Source organism: Protomyctophum bolini, assembly GCF_963924005.1.
Source record: "Protomyctophum bolini genome assembly, chromosome: 3".
Classification (NCBI taxonomy): domain Eukaryota; kingdom Metazoa; phylum Chordata; class Actinopteri; order Myctophiformes; family Myctophidae; genus Protomyctophum; species Protomyctophum bolini.
The window spans coordinates 18448877-18473836 of NC_137864.1; the positions used below are offsets into that span (position 1 = coordinate 18448877).

The following is a 24960-nucleotide window of genomic DNA, read 5'->3' on the forward strand; positions in this document are numbered from 1 at the left end:
GGTAAATGGGCGACTCGTTTGGTATTCTATGCATCGATGTATACTTGGATTCACTTAGATGTGAAGTTTGATATTTAAGTGCTATAGGCTTGATGTCTACCTGGTTACTTGTAGCACTTGGCGATGGGCGACAGGCGACGGGATCAGGAGCAGGTGAGCCCTGGGAGCTCCTAGCTTGGGACCCACACATTGGCGGCAGACGCAAGAAGATTGCTGGGCTGACAAACATGCTGGTGAAGTTGCCCTTCGGTTGCTGCATCTGTGTCAGCTGTCATGGCAGGGCTTTTTAGCCATAGTGCTGCCCTCTCCAATTCGGAGAAGGCCCTAGAATAGGGTTCGTGCCTCTTATCGTGAACGTTTTAAGCCGCTCTGATAAAGAGCGTCTGCTAAATGCATTAATCGTTTCAGAATGAGGCTTTGGGCTTGATTGACATGATGTGAGGGCTGCCAGAGTGCCGGATATAACAGTGGGTGATTGAGTGAAACAATTATTTCTATCCATCTTCACAGTGGCAGATGAGGTTATCAGTGGTGGAGAACGCTTGAGCCTTGAGCCTAATTTATGATTTGATGCACAACAGTGTCGCTCAGGGCTCATCGAAAATAACTGATTCTCAAGCTAACAATGTGATGCAATGTTGTTGGCTCATTTACTTGAGAAAGAGTTATTTTCTGCAAGCAATGTTGTCGTACAACAATGTATAAATTAGGCTATACACTGGTTTCACAAGCTTTCATAAGGTGTGTGTGTGTGTGTGTGTGTGTGTGTGTGTGTGTGTGTGTGTGTGTGTGTGCGTGTGCGTGCGCGTGCATGTGTTTGCTCTAATTAGACATTAATATGATGTTTCAATGCTTGGTGGCTAGTTATGTGGAATTTAATTCATGGTAGAAGTGGTTTAGAGAAGATAATTAAAGCCCTCTGGTAAACTAACCAGTTCAGAATTATCGTGGTGGAAATACAGTCACTTTGACTCTAAAATATCTGCCTTGATTAGACAAAATAATAATAAAACATACTTTAGGAGTATAGCACATATATTTAATTTAATTTAATTCCTCCCTTAGAGATGGGGTGAGAACTAAGTTCAGTCACGTGAGAGAGACTCGGAGTAGAGTCACCGCTTCCTCGCCTGGAAAGGAGCCAGCTTAGGTGGTTCAGGCATCTGGTTAGGATGCCTCTCGGGCGTCTCCCTAGGGAGGTCCTCGAGGCACGTCCCACTGGGAGGAGACCCCGGGGCAGACCAAGGCACAGTTGGAGGAAACACATCAACTCACTGGCCTTGGAACGTCTCGGGATCCCCCAGGAGGAAGTCACTAATGTTGCTCTGGAGAGGGAAGTCTGGAGCACTCTGGTGGAGCTGTTTCCCCCGCGACACGACTACGGATAAGCGGTTGAAGATGGATGGATGGATATTTAATTTAGGGACAAATACCAGTAAGATGGCCTGAGGGCAAGGTCGTGCTGAAACTACAGGACTGGGAATGCCCATATATGGACGCTATTTTCGGGCTGGGCGAAAAATGTGTGCAAATTACTAAGGCCAGGCGAGGCCTCGGGCCAGCCCAGTTAGGGCCCAGGTCAGCTCCATATATGGAGCTCTATGGGTGGCAGCGGGGGCAGTGTCTTGAGTGTACAGGGTACTTTGGGCCCAGGTAGAGCCGGGCCTTGATTTTCTGGCCTGTTTAGGTGAATACATATCTTTATTTTTTATGGATATGTCTATTTCACTTAAAAGCTTTGGGCTACTACTTTATCCTAATTCTTTCCAAAATAAAAGTGGAAAAATAATAATGATGCAGCACTTTTCATATTTAGGTCCCTGAACTCAAACTTAAAAAAAACTGTTCTAGCTGAAGAATGAGTTTTCGTCATTAATTGCGTTGTCCCCCTGTGATACGTGGTCATATTTGGCATCTTGTGTGTCTGCATGCATGTGTGCGTGTCAGGGAAATAAATGAACACTAGCCTGCACCAAATGCTAAAGTTACATTTTGTCTACTACTCAACCAGCTACAGTACTGTTTGTGGCAGGTAACCAGATCTATTTTGACCTCACTCTGACCGCCACTTCGGTCTTAATCATGAACGATGCCACCATCTACCATGGCATCATTCATGATTAAGACTATAGTCACGGTCTCATAGACCCATATACTGTAGTTACAAAGCTAACTATTTAGTACTTAATACTACTTAATAATCCACGAGCTGTGTGTGTGTGTGTGTGTGTGTGTGTGTGTGTGTGTGTGTGTGTGTGTGTGTGTGTGTGTGTGTGTGTGTGTGTGTGTGTGTGTGTGTGTGTGTGTGTGTGTGTGTGTGTGTGTGTGTGTGTGTGTGTGTGTGTGTGTGTGTAAGCGTGCGTGCGTGTGACACATCTGTTAATTTGAGGGGTAGAGTGGCCGGATGGTAACCTAACCGCAAGTTTGCTATTCGAACCCGGGCTCCCCCAGAGTTAGTGTCGAAGTGTCCTTGAGCAAGACACTGAACCCCAAATTGCTCCTGATGTGTTTGTTGCATGCGGTTTCCGCCGCCATCGGTGTATGAATGGGTGAATATAATGCATAATCTATGCAAAGTGCCTTGGATAAAGGCGCTATTTAAATGCACCGTTTAACAAAAGCAGTTTGACATGATGACCAATGTGATGTGGTCTCACATGCTGGTGGCTCTAACTAAAAGGTGAGCCAGTGTTTACCAGGGTGGAGATTATGTTTAAGTATAGAACACAGAAAGATGACTGTGATTAATTCACAGTCAAGCTCGCCGGTGTGCTTGACTGTGAAATAAATAAATTCATAGACCAGTCGATCGCAATAGTGTCCTCCCAATAGTGCGGGGACATTCGATCCGCTCTGATTATTACAGTGCACTTTCTTAGTTTTTTTGTTTTTGTTTTTCTATTTCATTTAAAATAATAGATAGGAAATTTGTCTCAGTAGCAAACAAAATAAACTCTGACTAGTATGGATTGACTGTGGTCGAGATAAGTCCTAAATATTATAATATATCTAATCAACGTGTACAGTACAATCCTTAGTGTTTATTTAACTAATGTCCAATTTCGTACTGGAAAGATTATCAACAGACTATCATCGAATGAGCTTTAAAGTAATTTATGATATTTACTGTATTTAAATGACATGCCAGCCTGCCAAAAGGTGTTTTATCAACCACATTGACATTTCCATGCCGCAATGTTTCATCAACATAATCAGTAATCAGTCTCTGACAATTATGACAAATTATTATTAAACAGCAGAGCAGAGAATATATGTACAGTAGCTTATGGAGTCTATCCTTAGCTCCCTCGTTTCTTCTGCCAAAAATTGACAATCAACAAGCTCACAACACGTTGCATTGTGAAACTTTGTGAGCTCACAGATGTGCTCATTTTGGCGAAAGTCTTACAAACACTAAGGGGTCAAGTGATTCTTCATAGCATTATTTGCATGCTAGTCATGCTGTTGCTAATCATAGCTCTTATACATGTCCCCATGGCTACAATGTCCTCTTCTGAAGGTCTTCATTTAGAAACCCGTGACATTGTCACCATCCCATTGACAGCTCCGGGAGTGAATCATGCTCCAAAAACACTCGCTGACAGTAATTTCCTGGACTGAAATAGCAAAGTAATTGAATTAGAAGACTATGGGATCTTTTAAAATTAAAGTGTAATAAAAGAAGCTGCAGAGAGAGGCGGAAATAGGGTCGTTGCTAATTAAACAACGAATAAGAGATTAATTAACGCTGTGTGTGTTTGATTAGCAGGGAAATATGATGAAGCGGCACAGAGGGCTTGTACTTAAATAGACTGACACAGCAGCAGCAGCATGCATGCCAGAGAGAAAGCGCTGAATACTGGGACAAAAGATCCACACAGAGAGGAAGATGGAAGGGGGACAAAGTGTGATAAAGAGGAATAAGCAAATCTCAGATTTTTAATTTAGAAGTATAGCTGTTAAAGTCCTGCATTCAAAATCTTACTTACCGGTGTGTTAGCGTAAAAGTATACTTACAGTAGCAAAAGTGAAACGTATACTCATTATGCAGAATACCCATGTTATATCATGTTATATTGGATTATAATTATGGATCATTAAAGGCGTAGTAAAAAAAATCACACTTTTAGACCACATTCGTGGTAAAAAAAACATTCTTTCATTTTTGTGTATTTATATTTCAAAAGTCCATTAAAATCGAATTTTAATTACTTCCTGAAAACGAAAACGTACTGCGTGATGACGTGTCGAGGCCCACATCGATAAAAGCCAATAGAAATGAAGCTCACCCGTTTAATTCCCCATATCTGCGCATCCGTCCAACACAGCTGCTACTGATTACAGAAATCCTCCGTTTTTATTCCCATTCAAGTTAACATCCAGACAGTGTATTACTGACAGTGTGTTTCAACTTAATCATCACGCTAAAATATGTATATGAAAACATTACACGGTAGAAATAAGCCAAATAACTGCAAACTGGTACAGCTGGCCGACTATCTGACTAAACAAACACATTCCATGGGTCCTGGTGTAGCATAGCTACCGTCCCATCGCCTGAAGGGATGCGACGCTCTGATTGGTTCAGAAACTTCAGAGCGGTGTTTCAACTTGAAACCGTCTGAAACTTCAAAATAAAATGTCCACCATTTCCGTTTCACTGCGCCTTTAACCACTCCACTAATGCCTTATTTATACTTTGGCTATTTGAAAATAGCTGATGTGCAAAGTTCACAACGTGTCACGCACAAAATCTCAAATGTAAATAGTAACTCAGGCTACTATAAAGTATCAAGAAACAGAAATACTTACTCAAAATTGTACCTTAAAATTGTACGTAAAGGACAACTTAAGTCATGCACACTTTTAGAGAAAGTAAAAGATGAGTGTTCAGTTTTTTTTCTCCATTTACTGCTTTCTTTCATTTTAGGGATTTTAGCTATTTTTGACTGGGGGAATTCGAACATGGTGATAAATATGTATTTTTTCCCCAAATTTTATAGCGATTTCTTTATTAATATTTACTATAGTGAATAAATTACCCAATAAATTACATATAGCCACAAAAGATCAAAGGATCTATTGAATGTGAAGGTATACTGGGGGGATGGTGTGTCTCAGGCTCAATACTGTATGTCAGTTTGTCTCCTCCCCTTCACATTCAGTAGATCCTGTGATCTTTTGTGGCCAGATGTAATTTTATGAGGTCTAGTAGGACTAAATTAGTAAATAATAAAAAAGAAATCATTATAACATTTTGTAAAAAGAAAAAACATATTTAGCCCCACGTTCAAATGCCCCCGCCCCACTGTCAAAAATAGCTAAAATCCCTAAAACGAAAGAAAGAAAAAAGAACACTCATCATTAACAACCTAAAACATGAACTTAAAGTTGTCCTTTGAGTACAGTTTACATCACTGGGAATAAGGAGGAGCGAGGAAATGAAATGAAAACGTTCAGAAATTGTAAAAATAGCTACAGTGAGCTTGCAGATGGGCTAATACAGTATGTAGGACATAGGTGATAAAAAATTAAAAAAAAAACATTAAAAGTTGAACTATGGAAAATTGGAGATAAAAGGTTTCTGCCAGACAGTGACAATATGTGTGTATTTGAGAGTCATTCAGTCCCTCTTGAGGTTTTAACTTTGGACTGTTTTCGCATGCATGACTCCTCAGTAAACCCTATTTTATGAGAAAACTTTGGCAGATCTTAGAATGGCTTATTCTTTGTACAAAATCAATTGCAGTAGGGCGAAAACTCACTAACAACTAATTATTTCAGTGCCCAACATAACAATTGGAAGGGTGCGCTTAGCAGAGCACAAATCTCCATGAGCCATGTGAGGACAATATGTTGGCGGTGTGTGCATGTCTGAAATGGCACGGCGCGGGGGAATGGGGGACAGGGATATAATAATCATTATACATCATTTTTGCTACCAGAGTAGACGAGCTGTATGGAAAATCAATCATTTGACAGTCACAGCACATCAAAAGGTAATGTTGTGACATGTTGCCATCACTAGGACAAACACGACCTTATAGTGTTATAGCCTAAAGGACAATCATTGTCCAGATTTATACCACGACCTGACATGTGTGTGGGGGGGGAGTCCGTGGCCAAATACATATCATTTTGAGGGTCCTCGGCACGAAAACGTTTGAGAACTACTGATTTAGAAGGCATTTAGAAGGTCTTAACTCTTATTGTGCCTCTCTTGTTTGTCTTTCTCCCTCAACCTCCCCTCCAATCCTCTCTCACCGGGATCTGCTCGTAACTCCCACGGCGCATTAGTCCGACGACCACGTGGCTTGGCGTGCGGTTAGGGTTCGGGTTAGTAATGATGACGCTGACCCCTCTCACCGGGACTTGTTGAGCGCTGAGCCGACATGCCACCCTTCCTCTGCATGTTGTCATCTCCATATTTAAACTGTAGTTCTTTGTAAATGAAGGCCTACTTTTTCCTTTGACAGTGTTGACAGTGTTCAAAATGAGTGAAAATATCAGATCTACACGCTTACAATGGGCCAATGTGATAGTGAGCTTGTAGATCGCCTATTTTCCTTGTTTTAGAAAGAAGAAGAATAGTAAAAGTGTCAGTTTAGTGTAGCAGAAAGATGAAATCAAGGCACTCTTGTAGAAAAGTAAAAAGCCTGTAATAAAGTGGCTAATGCATTGAAATGACGCCTTTCAATCTTGCAATGCACTATAGCCACTTCATTACATTCTTTTTACTTTTCTACAAGAGTGCCTTGGTATCATCTTCCTCTCCTTCCTCTCTTTGTCTGTGGTTTTATCAATATTGAGCCAGTGAAAAGTATGAAGCTTGTGACTAAATAACTAAATTGGTTCCACTGGAACACAAGGTTAGTTTCTTTTCCATTTCCTTGAAAAAGTAACTCTTTTGGACATACAAGGTTTCCCAGCCGACATTGACGAAATCTAATTGGGAGAGACGACAGGCTTTCGTTGGGTTGGCATGACGTGGTCATGCGTTGCCAGATCCTTTCAGCCCCCTGTTGTAGGCTCTCACTCTCGCTCTTTAGCACATGTGCTTTACGCCGTATGGAGGCAGCATGCAGCGTGCAGCCACGACGGCAGCGGAGAGCTCCATGTCACTAATGCCCAAGAGGAGTGGCCGTGGCGAGCTGCATTACATCCAGTGTGCCCAAGAGTCCCCCTAATGGGTTTAGATCTCCCAGCAACACGGGAGCCACCACACTGGCATCCAAATAACATCCCATTCAAATATCGCTGTCTCGGGTGGAAACTTTGTATGTCCAAAACTGTTACTTTTCAGGAAATGCAAAGAAAATGATCTCTTCCAGCCATCCATCCGTCCATCTATCCCTCTTCTACCGGTTATCCGGAGTCGGTTCACGGGGGCAACAGTTCCAGCAGAGAGCTCCAGATTTCCCTCTCCAGAGCAACATTAACGACTTCCTCCTGGGGTATCCCGAGGTGTGTTCCCAGGCCAGTGTGGAGATATATCATATAATCCCCCCCACCTGGTCCACAGGAAACAATTAGCAAAAAAGAAAATAACCTTGTACTGTATGTACTTTTCAGGAAATGGAAGGTTTACAGGTGTGAAACAGTGGGAAATAATTGTTTTCTTGTGTGCTCTCCATCAGTGTGTATAGTATTCCATGAGGACAACAACAACCTTGTAGAGCTTCTATTTTCTAGAATGGCATGGCCAGACTAATATCACTGCGTTACAAACAGATGCCAACATCACAGCGGGAAAAAAAGGTCTCACTTTGAATAGTGTGCTCTGATTGGTCACCCACAATTCTTGTGTGAGTTAAATGTATTTCAAACTGAGGAGTGCCAGACCAATCTCCCCAGGGATTTCTTTTTTTTTCCCTGTGTCAGATTCGTCTGGTTTCCAGTTGAATTATATAGTTTGGAACCAAATGGACCATTGTGGGTCTGTAACTCTGAGAGTGTACAAATGTACACTCTCAGAGTTAAATTAACATTGATTTTACAATAGAAATTGGGGTCCCAGAGATAGAAATGCCATTAAATGGGGGCCCGTAGACTAATGCATTATGTCAGACTGGTGGTCCTTGAAATTAAACGGGTTGAGAATCACTGCTAGAGCTGTAAAAATCTTCTCTTATGGGGGTCCCTGGCATATCTCTTCAAAGTTCAAATGGGGGGTCTGCGGGCTAATTAGTGTCGATTTTGGGGTCCTTGACATGAAAATGTTTGGGAACCAGTGGCCTATAGGGTTGGTGTGTAAGCTAATGGCTCTCCAGGACATTCAGTGAAGGAGAAGCATAAGGGCGGAGCTGAGATTCATACTGTCGATCAGTGGTTTTCAACCAGTGGTCCCTGAGGGGGTTCCAGGTGGTCCCCAGCTAAATGATGGAGAGTTAGTAACTCTTGAGAGTTAAATTATTGTTAAACATATGCTGCATTTCTTAATTTACAAGAAGTCTACACAATTAAAAAATGTAGAATTATTGTTATTTTGATCAACGTTTGCCTCTTGTCTGTCCTATGGTACCAACAACATAAATGTAGGATGGAATTGTGGACAAAATCTTATCCAACGAAATGTGTTGGGTCTGAGAGAATAAATCTCATCAAATGGTGGTCCGTGGCTCAAATGCCGAATACATAATGGGCCTTGATATGAAAAGGGTTGAAAACCAGTGCTGTGGATGGGAGAGATCGAAAGTGCGAGTGGACAGGGAACACTGACACTAATTCAGTGCAAATCAAGGAGAGAAATGAAATAAGGGTGATTAGGGTTTGAAAGAGAAAGAAGAAAGAGGATCATTAGCTGTAATCTAGAGAAGGGGAGCATGTACCCAGTGATCTCTCTGACTGGCAGGTTGGTCCTTGTGCGCCTCTGTGGACGCCCTTGGGGGAAAGAACGGATTAGAAGGAGAGGAGGACTGGGGGTGAGGGCTGAGAGAAATTGATACTGCCCAGGTGAGAGGACAATGCGAAGAAAAAAGGCAACCTGGGAGAGTGGTGTGAGATGAAAGTTATTTGTGTGTGTGTGTGTGTGTGTGTGTGTGTGTGTGTGTGTGTGTGTGTGTGTGTGTGTGTGTGTGTGTGTGTGTGTGTGTGTGTGTGTGTGTGTGTGTGTGTGTGTGTGTGTGTGTGTGTGTGAGAGACTTGTGTGTGTGTGTGTGTGTGTGTGTGTGTGCGGAAAGGGGGTTACGAGGTAATGGACAAAGTCGAGAGGCGTCAGTGGGGATGGAGGGGACAGGTGGATTAAGGAATCCATTGAACGGAATAATAGTGTCGGGGGAAATTACATGCGGCACTTATCTTCACCTTATTAATTTAACACTCAGCGTGAACTGAAGTAGCCGAGATACTCTGACAGTGGCAGAGTGGGAACGGAGGGAGGAGAGAGAGGTCACGGGGTGAACGGCCAGGTCCGTTCCAAAAAAAGTGAGGAAGTACGTTTACATTTTAGTACTGTCCTTTTTGAAAACTTTACACTTACACTACACTACACCTCAGGGGTGTACTTTTTACTAAAAAACTACAATTAGCTTTGGTTAGTTACTTTGCAGACATGTAGGTCTATTTCTTGTTAGAGTCAAATGTGGGGGGAGCACACACCAGTATGCAATGGCTCTGTGCATGACTGTTTTCTTAAGTGCATTGGTTTTGGGCAGAGGAAAAGTAAAGTGACCATTTAGTGCATGTCTAGTATTATAATCAAGACAATTTCGACAAGCTGTCAGTCGTGTGAACTTCTTCGGGCATACCTGAAGTTTGAATATGTACAAAGCGTTGTGATGCAACGCTTGTAAATCTGCTGTATAATGTAATTAGTTAGTTATTTTGTTATTTTGTCCACCATATTGGGCTGCATACATACTGAGTGTCATCGTGTCATGTCAGCTTCAACACCCGACCCTGCTCTGCCGTATTCGTGACCCCTCCAGCTGTCTGGAGTGGTCTGGAGTATATTGGAACGCCACAAATAGGGCCGACATGGTTAATGTGGTGAAGGTATGTGAACTATGGATGATGAAGTCATGCCGGTCGGTCCCCATGGGGGAGGGGGAGGGGGGGGGGGGGACAATGGCCACAGGGGGTAAGGGGAAGATGGGCTTTTGATGTTGATTGGAGCGAGTGGCCCTCGACCCGGGGACAGGCTTAGGCATGACTAACGTGTACGAGTGCTTGCACACATGGATGGGTACACAGAACCCGTTAGAAATGTGTTCATGCGCGAGTACATATACATGATGAACGCATACACCTATGCACAAATTGTAGAGATGCACAGTATACACTGTATGCATGCATCTCTACGATACTATACAGTATATGTGAATGAGGGGGGGGGGGGGGGGTAGTCCTTTAGGGCACTGCTACTTAACGTAGGGTTCAGGGGATCCAGAGTGTCCCCAGCTGAAAGGATTAATACTGCTCTACAAAGCCAAAGTGCATGGCATTGGCAACTAAAGTTTTTGGACACACTTGACTTTTTTGTGTATTCCAAAGGTCAAGTTAGCCGTCATTGGTTTGGGGGGGATAAACAATTACCTCAAGAACAGATATGCAATTAGTGTAATATCACTTACTATGCCGATATCTCATTTGGCTGACCAGTTGAAACACCTTAAATTTGGGTGTGTCCCCCAGAGTTAGTTAAGTAACTGAAAAACGCTAATTTAAGAGATGCAGAATTTGTACATGTACAGCTGGGGTGTTGTATCTTACCGTGTCATTTGAATAAAAACTGTGACTGATGAATGAATGTGTACATCCGAACCGTCCATGACAGCTCGTGTGTCTGTGTATGGGGCAGTGTTGATTTTGTCGACTGAAATCTTATGATATTTAGTTGACTAAAACTAGGCTAGCACTGAAACGTTTCAGATTATTAAAATCTGACTAAAACTAAATATGATGTGGGTCAAACTGAACAACCAATATGTCAATTTGAAGTTATTTGATTCCCTGCTTTCATATGACATGAAGAAACGAAAAAGACTATGACTAAAACTAGCAACACGGCTGTAGGGCCTAGTCAGTGGTGGTCAAATACACTACTGAACACCAGGACGACTTTAGACACCGCAGGTCAAATATGACTCATAACTACAAGTGAAAGTTGCTCTGTCACATTAGTACTTCAGTTAAATTACTGGAGCAAAGGAAAATAGTAAGGCTTTAAGTATGAATGACATTTCATATTTTCCAGAAATTTAATTAAAAATCTCTCTTATCATCGTACATCATCAAATACACACTATGGCTATTTGCTCAGGGAATGGAAATTTCTCACGCAGTGTTTACACAAACACTCCAAATTGTCCATTCATCTTCAATGGCATTTAATATTTGTGTAGGACAAAGTTTGTGTTTGCACACACTAAAAGCTGGACATAGGGGGGGCTATCACCCCTCAAAAATCACAGTGAGGGGCGCATCACTTCTACAGCTGCTATCTGGTGAACGATTATCACATGCCGAAACGTTGCCTTCACTCTTAGATAAAAACCTCTTGAACCAGCAAGTGGCAGTGTGCGGGTCTCCCTCCTTCTCTAAACGTCTGCTGCTTTGCTGCCAACGCACCTGCTGAAAATTGAGCCGGGTGTGCGGAAGTCTTCTCTTTATTGCTTTTCCTTCCTAGAAATGCAGCGGAGTCAAAAGCACAACATTTGTCTTTCAAATGTAGTGCAAATACTCAAGTAAGGTACAGTCAGAAAAAAACAAAGTACTCTCAAGTCCATACTGAAGTATATTTACTCGGTTGCTGTCAGTGTTGATTTTGACACCAAATTTTGATTTTAGTTTTTGTCATAATCTCTTGAATAGTTTTCATTTTGTTTCAGTCACATTTTAGTCACCTGGAATGTTTTAGTGTTAGAATGTTTTAGTGTGACTAGTTTTAGTCGACTAAATAGCATAAGATTATAGTCGACTAAATCTACAGATTTAAGGTCCCTGCACACAAAATTGCCGATCTACAAGCTCACAACGTGTCACAGTGCGACGCGTTGTGAGCTTGTAATCGGCTATTTTCAGCATGCAACCAAGCACATACTGGATCTCTTGTCCACTAGTCCCTTCCTAACATTTTAGTCATGTCTAGGTTTTAGTCATCATAGCTTAGTTTTCATTTAGCTTCCATTTAGTTTTCGTCAGTCGACAAAAACAATTCGTCATAGTACTAGTCGACGAAATACTGGTTATTGTTCTGTCCACCACTGGGGCTGTATGTACATAGGCAGAGGCAGCAGACAGTGTTGCTCATCATGAGATGCACCCTGCAGGGCACGTGTCTCCAGTTTCCTCGTCAGTCGCACTCTGGTCTACAACTAGCGCGCACAAAATTGTTGACATGATGGCAATGTTCTCCATACAGTCCCACCCTAGCTCCCCCTTCTCTCTCTGTACGCCGCGTCCCCTCTGGTCATTTTTACTTCCATTAATTGTCCACCTCAATCTCTGTGTCCTGATGAGTCACGCGTGCACAGGCATGGGTCACTGCCCCCCCACCCCCACGTCTCCTCTGCCCAAGAGAGACTCAGACATCAGGCTCCTTGAGCTCTCAGAGCTGTCCCTCGTTCTCTCCTGCTGCTCTTCATTAATCTCCTTCTGCTTCCTACGCTGTAAACAGTATGCGGCTGTGATTCCCAACCTTTTCTGGGTCATTGGAATGTCTCGAAAGCGTTCGTGGCAACCCCCACCCCACCCGTCTGACCGCACAGAGACTGGGCGTTTCTTTTCGCAGCGTGTTTATTTGAAACGTTTCATGACATTAATTTTCATCTATTTTCATTTTTTTTTTTTTTTTTAGGTTTCATGACCTCTTATTACACCCACAAAAACCTGAACTTTGAACATTCGGTGGATTTGTTTTGGGATTTTTTCCTGTGTCTGTGAAGCCTTTTTTGAGCTGCGACTAAGGAAAACAGGCAAAACGGTGAAATTACGATTCAACGTCTGCTCTGATCAAAAGAGGAGGATCAAAAGAGCAGCGCTCACCTCCTCTCCAGAAGGTGAACTATTGTCAGCTTGAAGCTTGGGCGCTGTGCCAAAAAACACCAGATGCCTGGATCACTGAAGCGTGACTCTCAGGCGCTGGAGCAGGCGGAGCAGCACCAGCGTGTCTTTACCGTGGAAACGCATGGCAGACAGTCTGTACCATCGGTATGTCCCAAGACGCCCCCTCAGGTCCTCCGATGCTGACCTGCTCTATAAGCAGTGGTGTGCACAGATATACACTAGGGGTGGTAGAGCACCACCTGGCCTTTCCCTCTGGACAGAAATGTGCCATTTTGAAAAAAAACTAAACAAATAAATACTTTTTTTGTACAGTGTACAGTATGTGGACCATGGTGACATTGATCAATTCTTGATGAAAAATTATTTATGCCCCAAAATATATAAATCTCATACTATTAAGGCAACCGGCCGATTCCACGCGCTGCACAAGGTGCCCTTTTTCACTTGAGCACCTGCCCCTCTAAGTGCCTACAATGGCAACTAAAAACATGGTGAAGCAGCACCCCCCTCCCCCCCCCCACACACACACAGACATACGCACACACACACACACGCACGCACGCACGCGCGCGCGCGCGCGCACACACACACACACACACACACACACACACACACACACTCATCTTACAGTTGTGTCCCCCTGCCTAATCTATAGTTGAATAGTACCCCTGACTTAGGTCACATTCTCACCTGTACTGCGGTAGACTCGATGTGATTGGGCGGAGAAGTTGCATCGTTCTCGCATATTTAATTTCCTGCGTTTGACTTCGCACTATGTTCATCCGCACCACACCGTTTGGAAAGGCAGCAGGGAACTTCATCAATGGGTTCAATTCATAAACAGCTACAACTACACAGTGAAATATATGGTGTTAAAATTGTAATTCGAGTAATAGTTATATAGGACGTAAAACGTGGATGCAGTGTGTCGGGGACTGGACGTCTCTCTTGTCTCTCTCTCTCTCTATGTCTCTATCTCTCCACTCGCCTTGAATGTTATGTTACATTGTGTGTGTGTGTGTGTGTGTGTGTGTGTGTGTGTGTGTGTGTGTGTGTGTGCGCGTGCGTGCACATACACGCACTGTTCTTTTGGGCATGTGTAGGCACAGCGCAGACTGCAGCAGAAAATGAATCATTTACAAGTTTATCGAGATAAAGAAAGTCCCCACTCCACACAGTGACAGCAGTGACAGCACTCCATGTTTACGCACAGACAGACTGACAGACTGAATATTCTCTACACTGCAGTGTTTTTATGTGTTTCCTTAAGCAATTGATTAATGTACTCGTCCTCATATTTCACGTCTATCCACGGTAACGGGACATATTTGCTCCGCGTAAAATATGCCTTCTCCATCTCCAACTGTGTTTACTCCTCATTCATCCGCCACATTGTTTGCTTAATTTCCTTTATTTGATGCGATTGCATTCACCATGCGGTAATCGCAATCGGCACTCTGTTGCGCTTTGAAGCGAAGTGAAACCCCCGTTTTTTGGCAAAGTAGAATGCGTTTCTTTGATGCGCATTAGGATTCGATTGGGCCTTCACAAATGCCAAACGAAGCGCACTTTCCGACAATACGCAGCAGGATTTGTTTTAATCTCAGTATAGCATGCTGGTGTGAATGCGACATTAGACCTTCTAGTAAAACAGACCTGAGTTGGCACTGTACTTGGTGTGCTCTTTTTTCCCCCCTCTACACTAAACTTCTTCACCACAATGTGTCGCATTGTGTGCTTGTAGATCTTAACTTTTGCTTTGGCAACGTAAATGTTTTCTCATGCTAATAAAGCCCATTTGAATTGAATTCAATTTCCCACAGTTTTTCAAATTATTATTTTTAAAGATTTTCTAAATGTAAAGAACTTTTTTCCCCCATATATATATTTCTATTGGCTGGGGAGCACCTGGAACCCCCTCAAGAACCACTGGTGGTCCCCGGACCACTGCAATGCTGACCTTCCTGTTCCTAGCCCAGAATGTAGTCACTCACTGTATGAATAGAGTCTGTATTTGTGAGTCATCATAAAATGTGTAAAAATGTGAATGTTGTGAAATGGGTTTGTCAACAGCCATTACGGCTGTTGCTTTTACTGCGTTTGGTGACCTGCTTTGGCTGTGCAAGAGGTCCATTTCAACAGGCCTACAGTACTTATTTTAGTCATAACATTTTGAAGCAATGTTTTCTTTTAAATAAACATGAAAAAAGAAATGTTTGTCACAAGTGCTCAGCAACATGATTTATTATGCAGAATATTTAGCAGACAAAATACATTTGCAAAGCTAATTAATCTCCTCTTTCTTGCAGTGTTCATAACCCAATACTGTATATTTCCTGTGATCTCCAACTGGTTTTGGTCACAACAACGGCGGTGGCGGTGGCTCAGGGGTAGAGTGGCTGGATGGTAACCACAAGGTTGCCAGCTTGAATCCTCGGCTCCCCCAGAGTTAGTGTCAAAGTGTCCTTGAGCATGACACTGAACCTGCTCCTGATGTGCTGGTTGGTGCCTTGCATGGTTTCCGCCGCCATTGGTGTACAGTATGAATGTGTGTGTGAATGGGTGAATTGATGCACAATCTATGTAAAGTGCCTTGGATAAAGCTACTATATAAATGCACCATTTACCATTTAACAACTGTATGAAATAGATCTGTGGTTCTCCGTATTAGCTCCAGACCCTAAAGAGAGACATTGTGTACGTTTTGTGAGCTTGTATAGATCGGCTATATTTTTACTACTTTTATTTTTATGGACATTATTAGATTTTTTTTAATCACACTTGTGTATGTATGATACATCATCATACATCACATTCCGTGCTCCACCAAACCAATCACCACAAAATGTCATTCTGGCCAATCACTTTTGACGTCTTCACTTTTCTGCCCTCACTTCTATCCTAATCCTAATATGTACTTTGCTTAGCAATCAAATCATCTATGGGGTGATCAGCAATTCAGATCATCGTGTTTGTGTTCACACAGAGGGCGTAAGCACAGGCGTCTCTTCCTGGTTTTTAAACAGCTGGTGGATTCATTCATCAGTGCCCATACCCGAGGCGGGGTTGGCGAAAGGGCGTTTCTGTGTGGAGTTTGCATGTTCTCCCCGTATCCCCTAGGGTAGATACCCTCACAAAAACATGCAGTAATCCTGGTCTCTAAACTACCTCCCCCTGGCCAGCCGGGGCGCCTATTGGAGGGGAAAGGAACTGATTGGAATAACTTCCTTCCACGCGCTACATCCGGCCGGGAAAAGAAGCAGCTTGGACTCCTCATGCATAGAAGGAAGCATGAGGTCAGTCCGCTGCCCCCCCAGGTTGGCAGAGGAAGTGTAGCGTCCAGGATTACATTAGATAATTGACACTGGGTGAAAAAATGGGTTACAAAATCGTGGGATAAAAAAACATTAAGAAAAATGAATTGCAGAACTCTACCAGACGTATATCGGTATAGGCAGAGATCTCCGATCATCTGGTACCTAAAAGTAACAGCTCTTAACTGTTAATGAATCGTGTGCTAGCTTATAAATTTTTCAAAATGAAAGTTATAAAATGCTGTGTTGTGTTGTCTGCCTAATTACCTACATGGGCTTAATCCTCTCTGTCTCTGTTTTCCAGGACGACCACTCCATGTTTTTCCAGTTTGGTCCATCCATCGAGCAGCAGGCATCAGTGATGCTGAACATCATGGAGGAGTATGACTGGTACATCTTTTCTATCGTCACAACATACTACCCCGGATACCAGGACTTTGTAAACAAGGTACTGTAAATTATTTAAAAATATATATACCTGTATATATTTTTTTGCAACTGAAAATGGAAATTAAGAGTTCACATAGTATGTGGTGCATGCATAAACTTTCCTAATGATTCTGGTTTCAGTATTCATTTATTAAGGTTTTCTTTGCAGTCATTTTATATTGGTGGTGGGGAGGGGGCTGGGGTCGCGAGACATGGCCAAAGCATTTCCGGCGGTCCCCAGCCAAAAACGTTGAGAACCCCTGTTTTAGCTTGAGACCCAAAAGAGAAATTTGTCTCCCCAGGACCCAAACTACGTAGAATAGCAGATCTACAAGCTCACAACACGTCGCATTGGGGTGCGTTGTGAGCTTATAGAGCGGCTATTTTCACTACTTCTTAATAATTTTGTTTCTAATTTAGGATATTTCTGTGATTCTTTTTATTTTAAATTATTTTCAAAAAATGCTTGAATTTGTTTTCAACTCGTGAAAACAAAGGGATATTCACTCGTGAGTCGCGACCCAAAAAAATGGATCCACGACCCACAAATGGGTCCCGCCCCACTGTTTGGGAAACAGTGCTGTAGACCTACACTCTGCCTGGGCTCTGTGCTGTTGACTTTGTGTGATCATTTAACATTTATTTTATTTCTAATCGTGAATCGTTTCGATGTCCGTACATTTACGGACAATAGCAGAAATAGCAAATCTTCATGCTTACAGTAGTGTTTTGGAAGTAAAAATAATATTTCAAATTATTAAATGTGTCAGTGATTTCTTTGTATATTTAAGTTATTTGTCATATCTGCCCTGTGCAATTTGCGATTACGAAGCCTAAAAGGCAAACAGAAATAACAAATCGTTAAACACAATTATCTGTGTGACAATTAATCTCTATTTGTACATAGCTTTTGCATCTGCTATTTTTGAATAGCCACCGCTAAAATCTAAGGTGTATACAGTGGCTTCCCGGTGAATGCACTGAGAGGGAGGCCATAGTGGCCTCGATGGCCTGCTCGCAGTGACCCTCCTGATTTCACGGTCTTTTGTTGAAATTCTGAATTCTGAACTCCCCCCGACTCCCCCTCTTCACACAAGTCCAGTAACTCTGACCAGGAGTGAGCATGCATGACGTTTGGCTCTGCTTTCCCCATTAAAAATAGTCCTTCCCCCCTAATTTGTTTAATTTTTTTGGGTCCAAGATGTTTTTTGCCAGCAAAGTTAACCTGCTTTTTGTTAACTTTTGCACAACAGAAAAGTGAAGCTTTTGGTCATTTGGACACATACAACATACATATTTAGGAATATTGAAAATAGAAAGGAGTGATAACCAATAGAATAAATTGAAATAAAAACACAAATAACAAAGAAAAACTAAAAACTAATGGAAACCAAAAAGAAAAACAGTCACTACAATAAAAGTACATTTCTCATGAGCACAATTAATTAAAGATTGTCACAATTGTGCTTCCATTCATGTCAAATCTACTTCAGAATGGAACTCCCATCCGTTCAATTAATCTCGCTTGTCAGTTATTTCTTTGCCAGTTTCTAACCTCCCACAATATGTTTTTTTTCTCCAGTGCACTCCAGCAGGGGCGTGCACACATAGACATCAAAGGGGGCTTCAGCCCGTGCCCATTTACCCGCCTGTAAAACAACTGCCCTTTGCAGACCACGAATGCAGCATTTACTATGGTGAAAGAATGCAAATGCCACTCCTTTCCATGCCATACCGGAAGGCAGCATTCAGGAGAATTGCTTTTCTACGAAGTCTCCTGAACTTGAACGCAGTATTTTGCGTTGAACAAATTTGTTTTGAAATCCATGTCGTACACCTCGCATCTCCACTAGCCTAAAGAGTGCTGGGTTGCGCCCCGTCACGGGATTTCAGCCCCTGCCTCTCTAACACTCTCTGCACGTCCCTGCCCTCCAGATCCGAAGCACCATCGAGAACAGCTTCGTGGGCTGGGAGCTGCAGGAAGTGCTCCTGCTGGACATGTCCATGGACGACGGAGACTCCAAGTCCATCCAGAACCAGATGAAGAAGCTGCAGAGTCCTGTCATCCTGCTGTACTGCACCAAGGAGGAGGCCTCCACCATCTTCGAGGTGGCCCATTCCGTGGGCCTGACTGGCTACGCCTTCACCTGGATCGTTCCCTCGCTGGTGGCCGGAGACGCGGAGCACGTCCCTGCCGTCTTCCCCACAGGTAGGTAGTCTCAGTGCAGTGCGGTTTGCCCGGAAAGACCTACAAGCTTGGTCTATGAGCTTGTAGGTTTTCTTAGCCTACTGTATAGCCAAAAATGATGCCTTGTGAGCTTGTAGGTTTGCTATTTTTGCTATTTTTCAATCTGAACTATATCTTTTTTTTTTCTTTCTTTTCATACATTAATGCTAGATATTTGTTTTACATTTTGAATTTATATGTCTTTAGTTTTCTAAACTTTACCTGAAGCAAAACGCATTAGAATGATAAACTGCAGTTTTCTGGTACTTATCGTGAGTCACATCGTTATCGAGGTATTCAACAACGTTATCGAATATTGCATTATTTTCTAATATCGCGCAGCATTAGTATCGTCGCTGTCGGGTGGAAAGCTTGTATGTCCAAAACCAGGAAATTACAGGGAATGGAAAAAATAATCTGTATGCCCATAGATCCAATGTCGTTATTATTTAGACATTTGCTAATTTTATGTGACACTTTTGTGCAACGAAGTAGGGCATTTATTTACAAAAAAAACTAAAAGTTCAAATATACATGGTTTCTGCAAGGCAGCACCAATATGCTTCCATTCATCCGTTTGTCACTTCAGAATGGAACTCCCATGCACGTTCTCTCTTAATCTCGCTTGTCCGTGTTTTTCCCAGTTTCTAACCTCCCACGACATGCTTTCAATGTCTTTTCCCCCCTCGGGCTGTTTTTTCCATTGTACTCTCTCTGCCTCTTTAGTTGATAAGTATCTCTTGCCTCTCTCCCTCTCCCGTCTTTCCTCTCCCAGGGCTTATTTCGGTGTCGTATGACGAATGGGACTACGGCATCGAGGCCAGGGTACGTGACGCGGTGGCCGTCATCGCCTCGGCCACGTCCACCATGATGCTGGACCGGGGGCCACACACCCTGCTGAAGTCGAGCTGCCACGGCCCGCCAGACAAGAAGGGCTCCGGTCCCAGCAACTCCAACGAGGTGCTCAAGTGAGTCAGTCGACACACACCACACCAAGCAGCCCATGGTGGATGGCACAGCATACAGACCTCCAGAAATGTTGGTGTCATGCATAAATATTGTTGATGTCGGCCGGAAACTTTGTATGTAGTGTTGATTTTGACAGCAATTTTTTATATGGTTTAAGCCGACTAAAGATACGGTTGATTTAGTTGACTAAAATGTATATTGGCGGCAGGGCTCGACAGTGCGACTAGGTACTCGCATTTGCGACTAAAAATATCACCGTGCGAGTTGTAAAATTCAATTTGTAGCACAGGTGCGACTACAGGATTTGACCATTCAATCGTGATAAAGACAAGTCTTTGTCTACAGCAAGTGCACATTCTATAGTCGTGGTTCTATACCTAAATTTATATTTCTGAACGGCGGTGTCGTTCGCCAAAAAGAGAAGAGCTACAAGCTAACAACGTTCATTTGAAGATCTGTCCCCTTTGCTCCCACCTCCCCTCCCCTCCCTGTGTTGCTGCTCCGTGCTCTTCCCTGTCAGCGGCAGACAGAAAAGAAGTCAGAGCGAACTCAACGGGATAGCATTAGCATGATAGCACAGATTCAGAAGGAATTGCTTGGACCCGACACGTTATTTGCAAAGTTTGTTTGTAATGTTCAAAGTTCAAACGTATCTTACTTTTAACCAAACGCGGGTGAAACAGCGTGTAGCCGTGCGCGCACGCGCGCGCACACACATGGAGTGGACGGATTGATGTTTATCAAAAACAACCCTTGTTTAGCGTTTGCTTACAAAAGCGTGTGCCCAGCGTAAATGATAATGCGAATGACCGAACTGGCTGGATTACCGTATTAATATCAGTCAGTCAGTCAAAGCCAAGGAGAATGTTACAATACTAATTCACCATCGAGCAGCCTCTGCACTGTCTGAATGTCACACTAACATGATAGAACAGCAGGATAAAAACGGATAGCCTGTCTATCCATCCATGAGCAACTTATTATCTATCTAGCTCTGGTCCATAGCTCCAATGTGTTGCACGTATTAGAGGTATGGAATGGAACAGAGCTACTATCGATCTATCTACAAAGTATTAGCATAAAACAAATTGATTATATATATTATATGAAAACAAACATAACAATGATATGATGAATATCACTATTTTGTGATAATTGCTGAAAAGATAGTGATATAATATTGTGACATTATTTCCACCCCTAACTCATATCACTTCATTAAAGAAAAATCACACCCATGTTAAGTGAGGGGCGCTCTTGTCATCATACATCATCAGGTATCATCTCATACTGGCCAATCAGAATGCCTGTTGCCTGTGATTGATTAGCTGATTTGCTCGTTTACATATTACATACATTTTCCCTTCAATGTCAATGGCGTTTAATTTATGTCATATTTAGCAGAATTTTGACGTAATTTCTCTGTTGATCGTCAATGGCTCATTTTGAGATGTGTGGGGACAAAGGCTGTATATAGGAGGGGCTAGCGCTATGGGCTCAGATCCATGCCAATATTGTCTGTGTGTTCGTAAAAGAAAATGCGTAAAAAAACAATCCGTAAAAGAAAAATGCGTAAAAAAACAATCCGTAAAAGAAAAATGCGTAAAAAAACAATCTGTAAAAGAAAAATGCGTAAAAGTTACAGATGCTTTTTTTGGTTCCCCAGTGATATCACTGCCAAAATTCACATGACGGCTGAGAGCCAATCACTTACGAACAGAAAAAAAGACAACCTAAATTACGAATGCTTTTTTTGGTTCCCCAGTGATATCACTGCCAAAAATCACATGACGGCTGAGAGCCAATCACGTGAGGCCTTTTCCTCTACCCAATCAAAAAGCTCCATAAGTCTGCCTGGCAACTGAGGTTGCCATGTTTGTCTGGGGCTACGTTATAAGTATAAGTATAAGTTTATGAGTTACAAGTTTAGCTATATTATATCCATATCTTGTCTTAAAACAACCACTCAATGGCATTATTGACTAATTCATTATTTTATAATGATATATATATGATATATATATATATATATATATATGATATATGATAGCAGCCTCATCATACTATCATCATCATCACATCATATCATATCATATCATATCATATCATATCATATCATATCATATCATATCATATCATATCATATCATATCATATCATATCATATACTATATATATATATATACTATAATTAGTGAATCACTGCCTGCACCAATCGCTCCCACTTTTCACACGGGGGGGCAATATCGCACAACGGGCAAGGGCTAGTATAAAATAGTAATACATAACTTTAAAATATATATTTAATCTGGGACTGGGCTTTCCTGTCTATAGGTTTAGCTATATATCCATAATATCTTGAATTAAAACAACCAGTCAATTACACAAATTCGTTATTTTAGTAGCCTAAAATAAATAAAATAAATTCAGCTATATATCCAATATCCATATTGGAAGCATACCCCCCCCCCCCCCCCTGCCTGAAACAGGATGTGACGTTCTCCCTCAGCTGCTGTCGGTTTGTGTAGCCTAATTTGTTTGTTCCAAGCCACTCTATGGGGAGAAGCCTTTAGCCGCGAGCGAGCATGGTTCCTGACTAGATAGGTGAAGACTTCTTCTTCTTTGGCGATTTTTATCATACTAGATTGGAACGCCCATAAACGTCACATCCTGTTTCAGGCAGGGGGGGGGGTGCGGGTGGTGTGTGCATGAGACAGTGAGCAAGACGTACAGCGTCTCCCTGTGGTGAAATTATACAATGCCTTACTTAATCGTCAGAACGAAAATAATGATGCCTGTGTGCAGAAATTAGGATATAGCCTATTTGCCGATTGTTTTAATATCATATGGATATTGGATATATAGCTGAATTTATTTTATTTATTTTAGGCTACTAAAATAACGAATTTGTGTAATTGACTGGTTGTTTTAATTCAAGATATTATGGATATATAGCTAAACCTATAGACAGGAAAGCCCAGTCCCAGATTAAATATATATTTTTAAGTTATGTATTACTATTTTATACTAGCCCTTGCCCGTTGTGCGATATTGCCCCCCCGTGTGAAAAGTGGGAGCGATTGGTGCAGGCAGTGATTCACTAATTATAGTATATATATATATATATATGTAGTATATGATATGATGATATGATATGATATGATATGATGATGTGATGATGATGATAGTATGATGAGGCTGCTATCATATATATATATATCATATATATATCATTATAAAATAATGAATTAGTCAATAATGCCATTGAGTGGTTGTTTTAAGACAAGATATGGATATAATATAGCTAAACTTGTAACTCATAAACTTATACTTATACTTATAACGTAGCCCCAGACAAACATGGCAACCTCAGTTGCCAGGCAGACTTATGGAGCTTTTTGATTGGGTAGAGGAAAAGGCCTCACGTGATTGGCTCTCAGCCGTCATGTGATTTTTGGCAGTGATATCACTGGGGAACCAAAAAAAGCATTCGTAATTTAGGTTGTCTTTTTTTCTGTTCGTAAGTGATTGGCTCTCAGCCGTCATGTGAATTTTGGCAGTGATATCACTGGGGAACCAAAAAAAGCATCTGTAACTTTTACGCATTTTTCTTTTACAGATTGTTTTTTTACGCATTTTTCTTTTACGGATTGTTTTTTTACGCATCTTTCTTTTACGGATTGTTTTTTTACGCATTTTCTTTTACGAACACACAGATAATATTGGCATGGATCTGAGCCCATATAGCGCCCCTTAAAAATACATCATTTTTCATCGTGCTCCTAAAATAATTTGTGTGCTACTAGATTTTTCAACTTAGGCGCACACGTGCTACTTGGAAAAATGCTAAGCGTCGAGCCCTGATTGGCGGGCCTTGATGGCATCGTAATGGCTGATTATAAATGCAGATCTAAAAGCTCACAACACGAGCAACGACTGAGCGCAACCAAACATAAAGTGACTTGTCTTTTAGTTCTACTGGATCTCTTCTCCACTAGTCCCTCGCTCCCTCCCTAACATTTTAGTCTAGTTTCTATTTGTTGATAAAACTTTCAGTATATTTTAGTCTTAGTCATCATAGATTAGTTTTCATTTAGTTTTTATTTTGTTTTCGTCAGTGAAAAAAAAGGTATAGTCGAGGAACATTTTTCCTCATAGTTTTAGTCGATGAAATCAATACTGCTTTCATGTATCTAAAAGCATTACTTTTCTGGAAAAAAATAACCCGTGGATGGATCCAATGTAATTATCATTTAGTCACTTATTAATACTATTCATCGGTTCATTATTTATAAAACCCCACAGATATACTGAATGGGTACAGGCTTTAGTTTAGACCATGGGTGTCAAACTCAAGGCCCGCGGGCCAAATGTGGCCCGCCATGTCATTTAATGTGGCCCGCCTGCCTCAAGCAAAAAAAAAAAAAAAAAAAAAAGTTTTTTTTTTTTTTTTGGCTATTTTTTTTTAATAGCCAAAATATAGGCTTATAAGTAAGGCTGCATGATATATCGAACATGTACCTTCATCAGAGTGGAGAATATAAGTATAAATCAAGTTGAGCAAAGCCACTCTTCTCTGCCCCTCTCTCTAACAGACACAGTTAACGATTGCTTGTTAAGTGCCTGCCAGACAGACAATCAGATGAAATGAAGGCAGGTGTAGAGTAGAGTGTAGACTAGTGAACTGAACATGTTCTCTTTATCAAGTACTTCATACCAGCCCCTTATGAAACTACTTCTCCCCAAATCCAAATGGATTTCATTTTCCATCCTGAATGGCAGTAACTAGCATACAATGAGAACTGAGAAGATCTCCACAAAGGTTTACTCATCAAAACTGATTATATAACTGTAACCATCAAAGCATGCACTCAACATAATTATGTGACCATGGCATGTGCATAATATAAAATCTTATACGTTTTATCTGATATTGATTAATATGGGGGGTGGGTTCAATTAATCGATTATTAATCGGCAGAGCTGTCGACTATTCAATTTGGCTGATGTTCACTTT

At 41.8% G+C, this 24960-nt stretch overlaps 1 protein-coding gene across 1 annotated transcript in view; it reads left to right on the forward strand.

Annotated features, from left to right (window-relative positions):
- Window positions 1-24960, forward strand: part of grin2bb (glutamate receptor, ionotropic, N-methyl D-aspartate 2B-b) — a gene marked incomplete at its 3' end in the record, with an annotated part of 123228 nt that overhangs the window by 47602 nt on the left and 50666 nt on the right. Inside the window, exons 3-5 of the mRNA XM_080757229.1 lie at window positions 16624-16767; window positions 18684-18957; window positions 19751-19943. Of these exons, the coding sequence (XP_080613355.1) occupies window positions 16624-16767; window positions 18684-18957; window positions 19751-19943 (611 nt within the window). The remainder of the gene's footprint in view (window positions 1-16623; window positions 16768-18683; window positions 18958-19750; window positions 19944-24960) is intronic.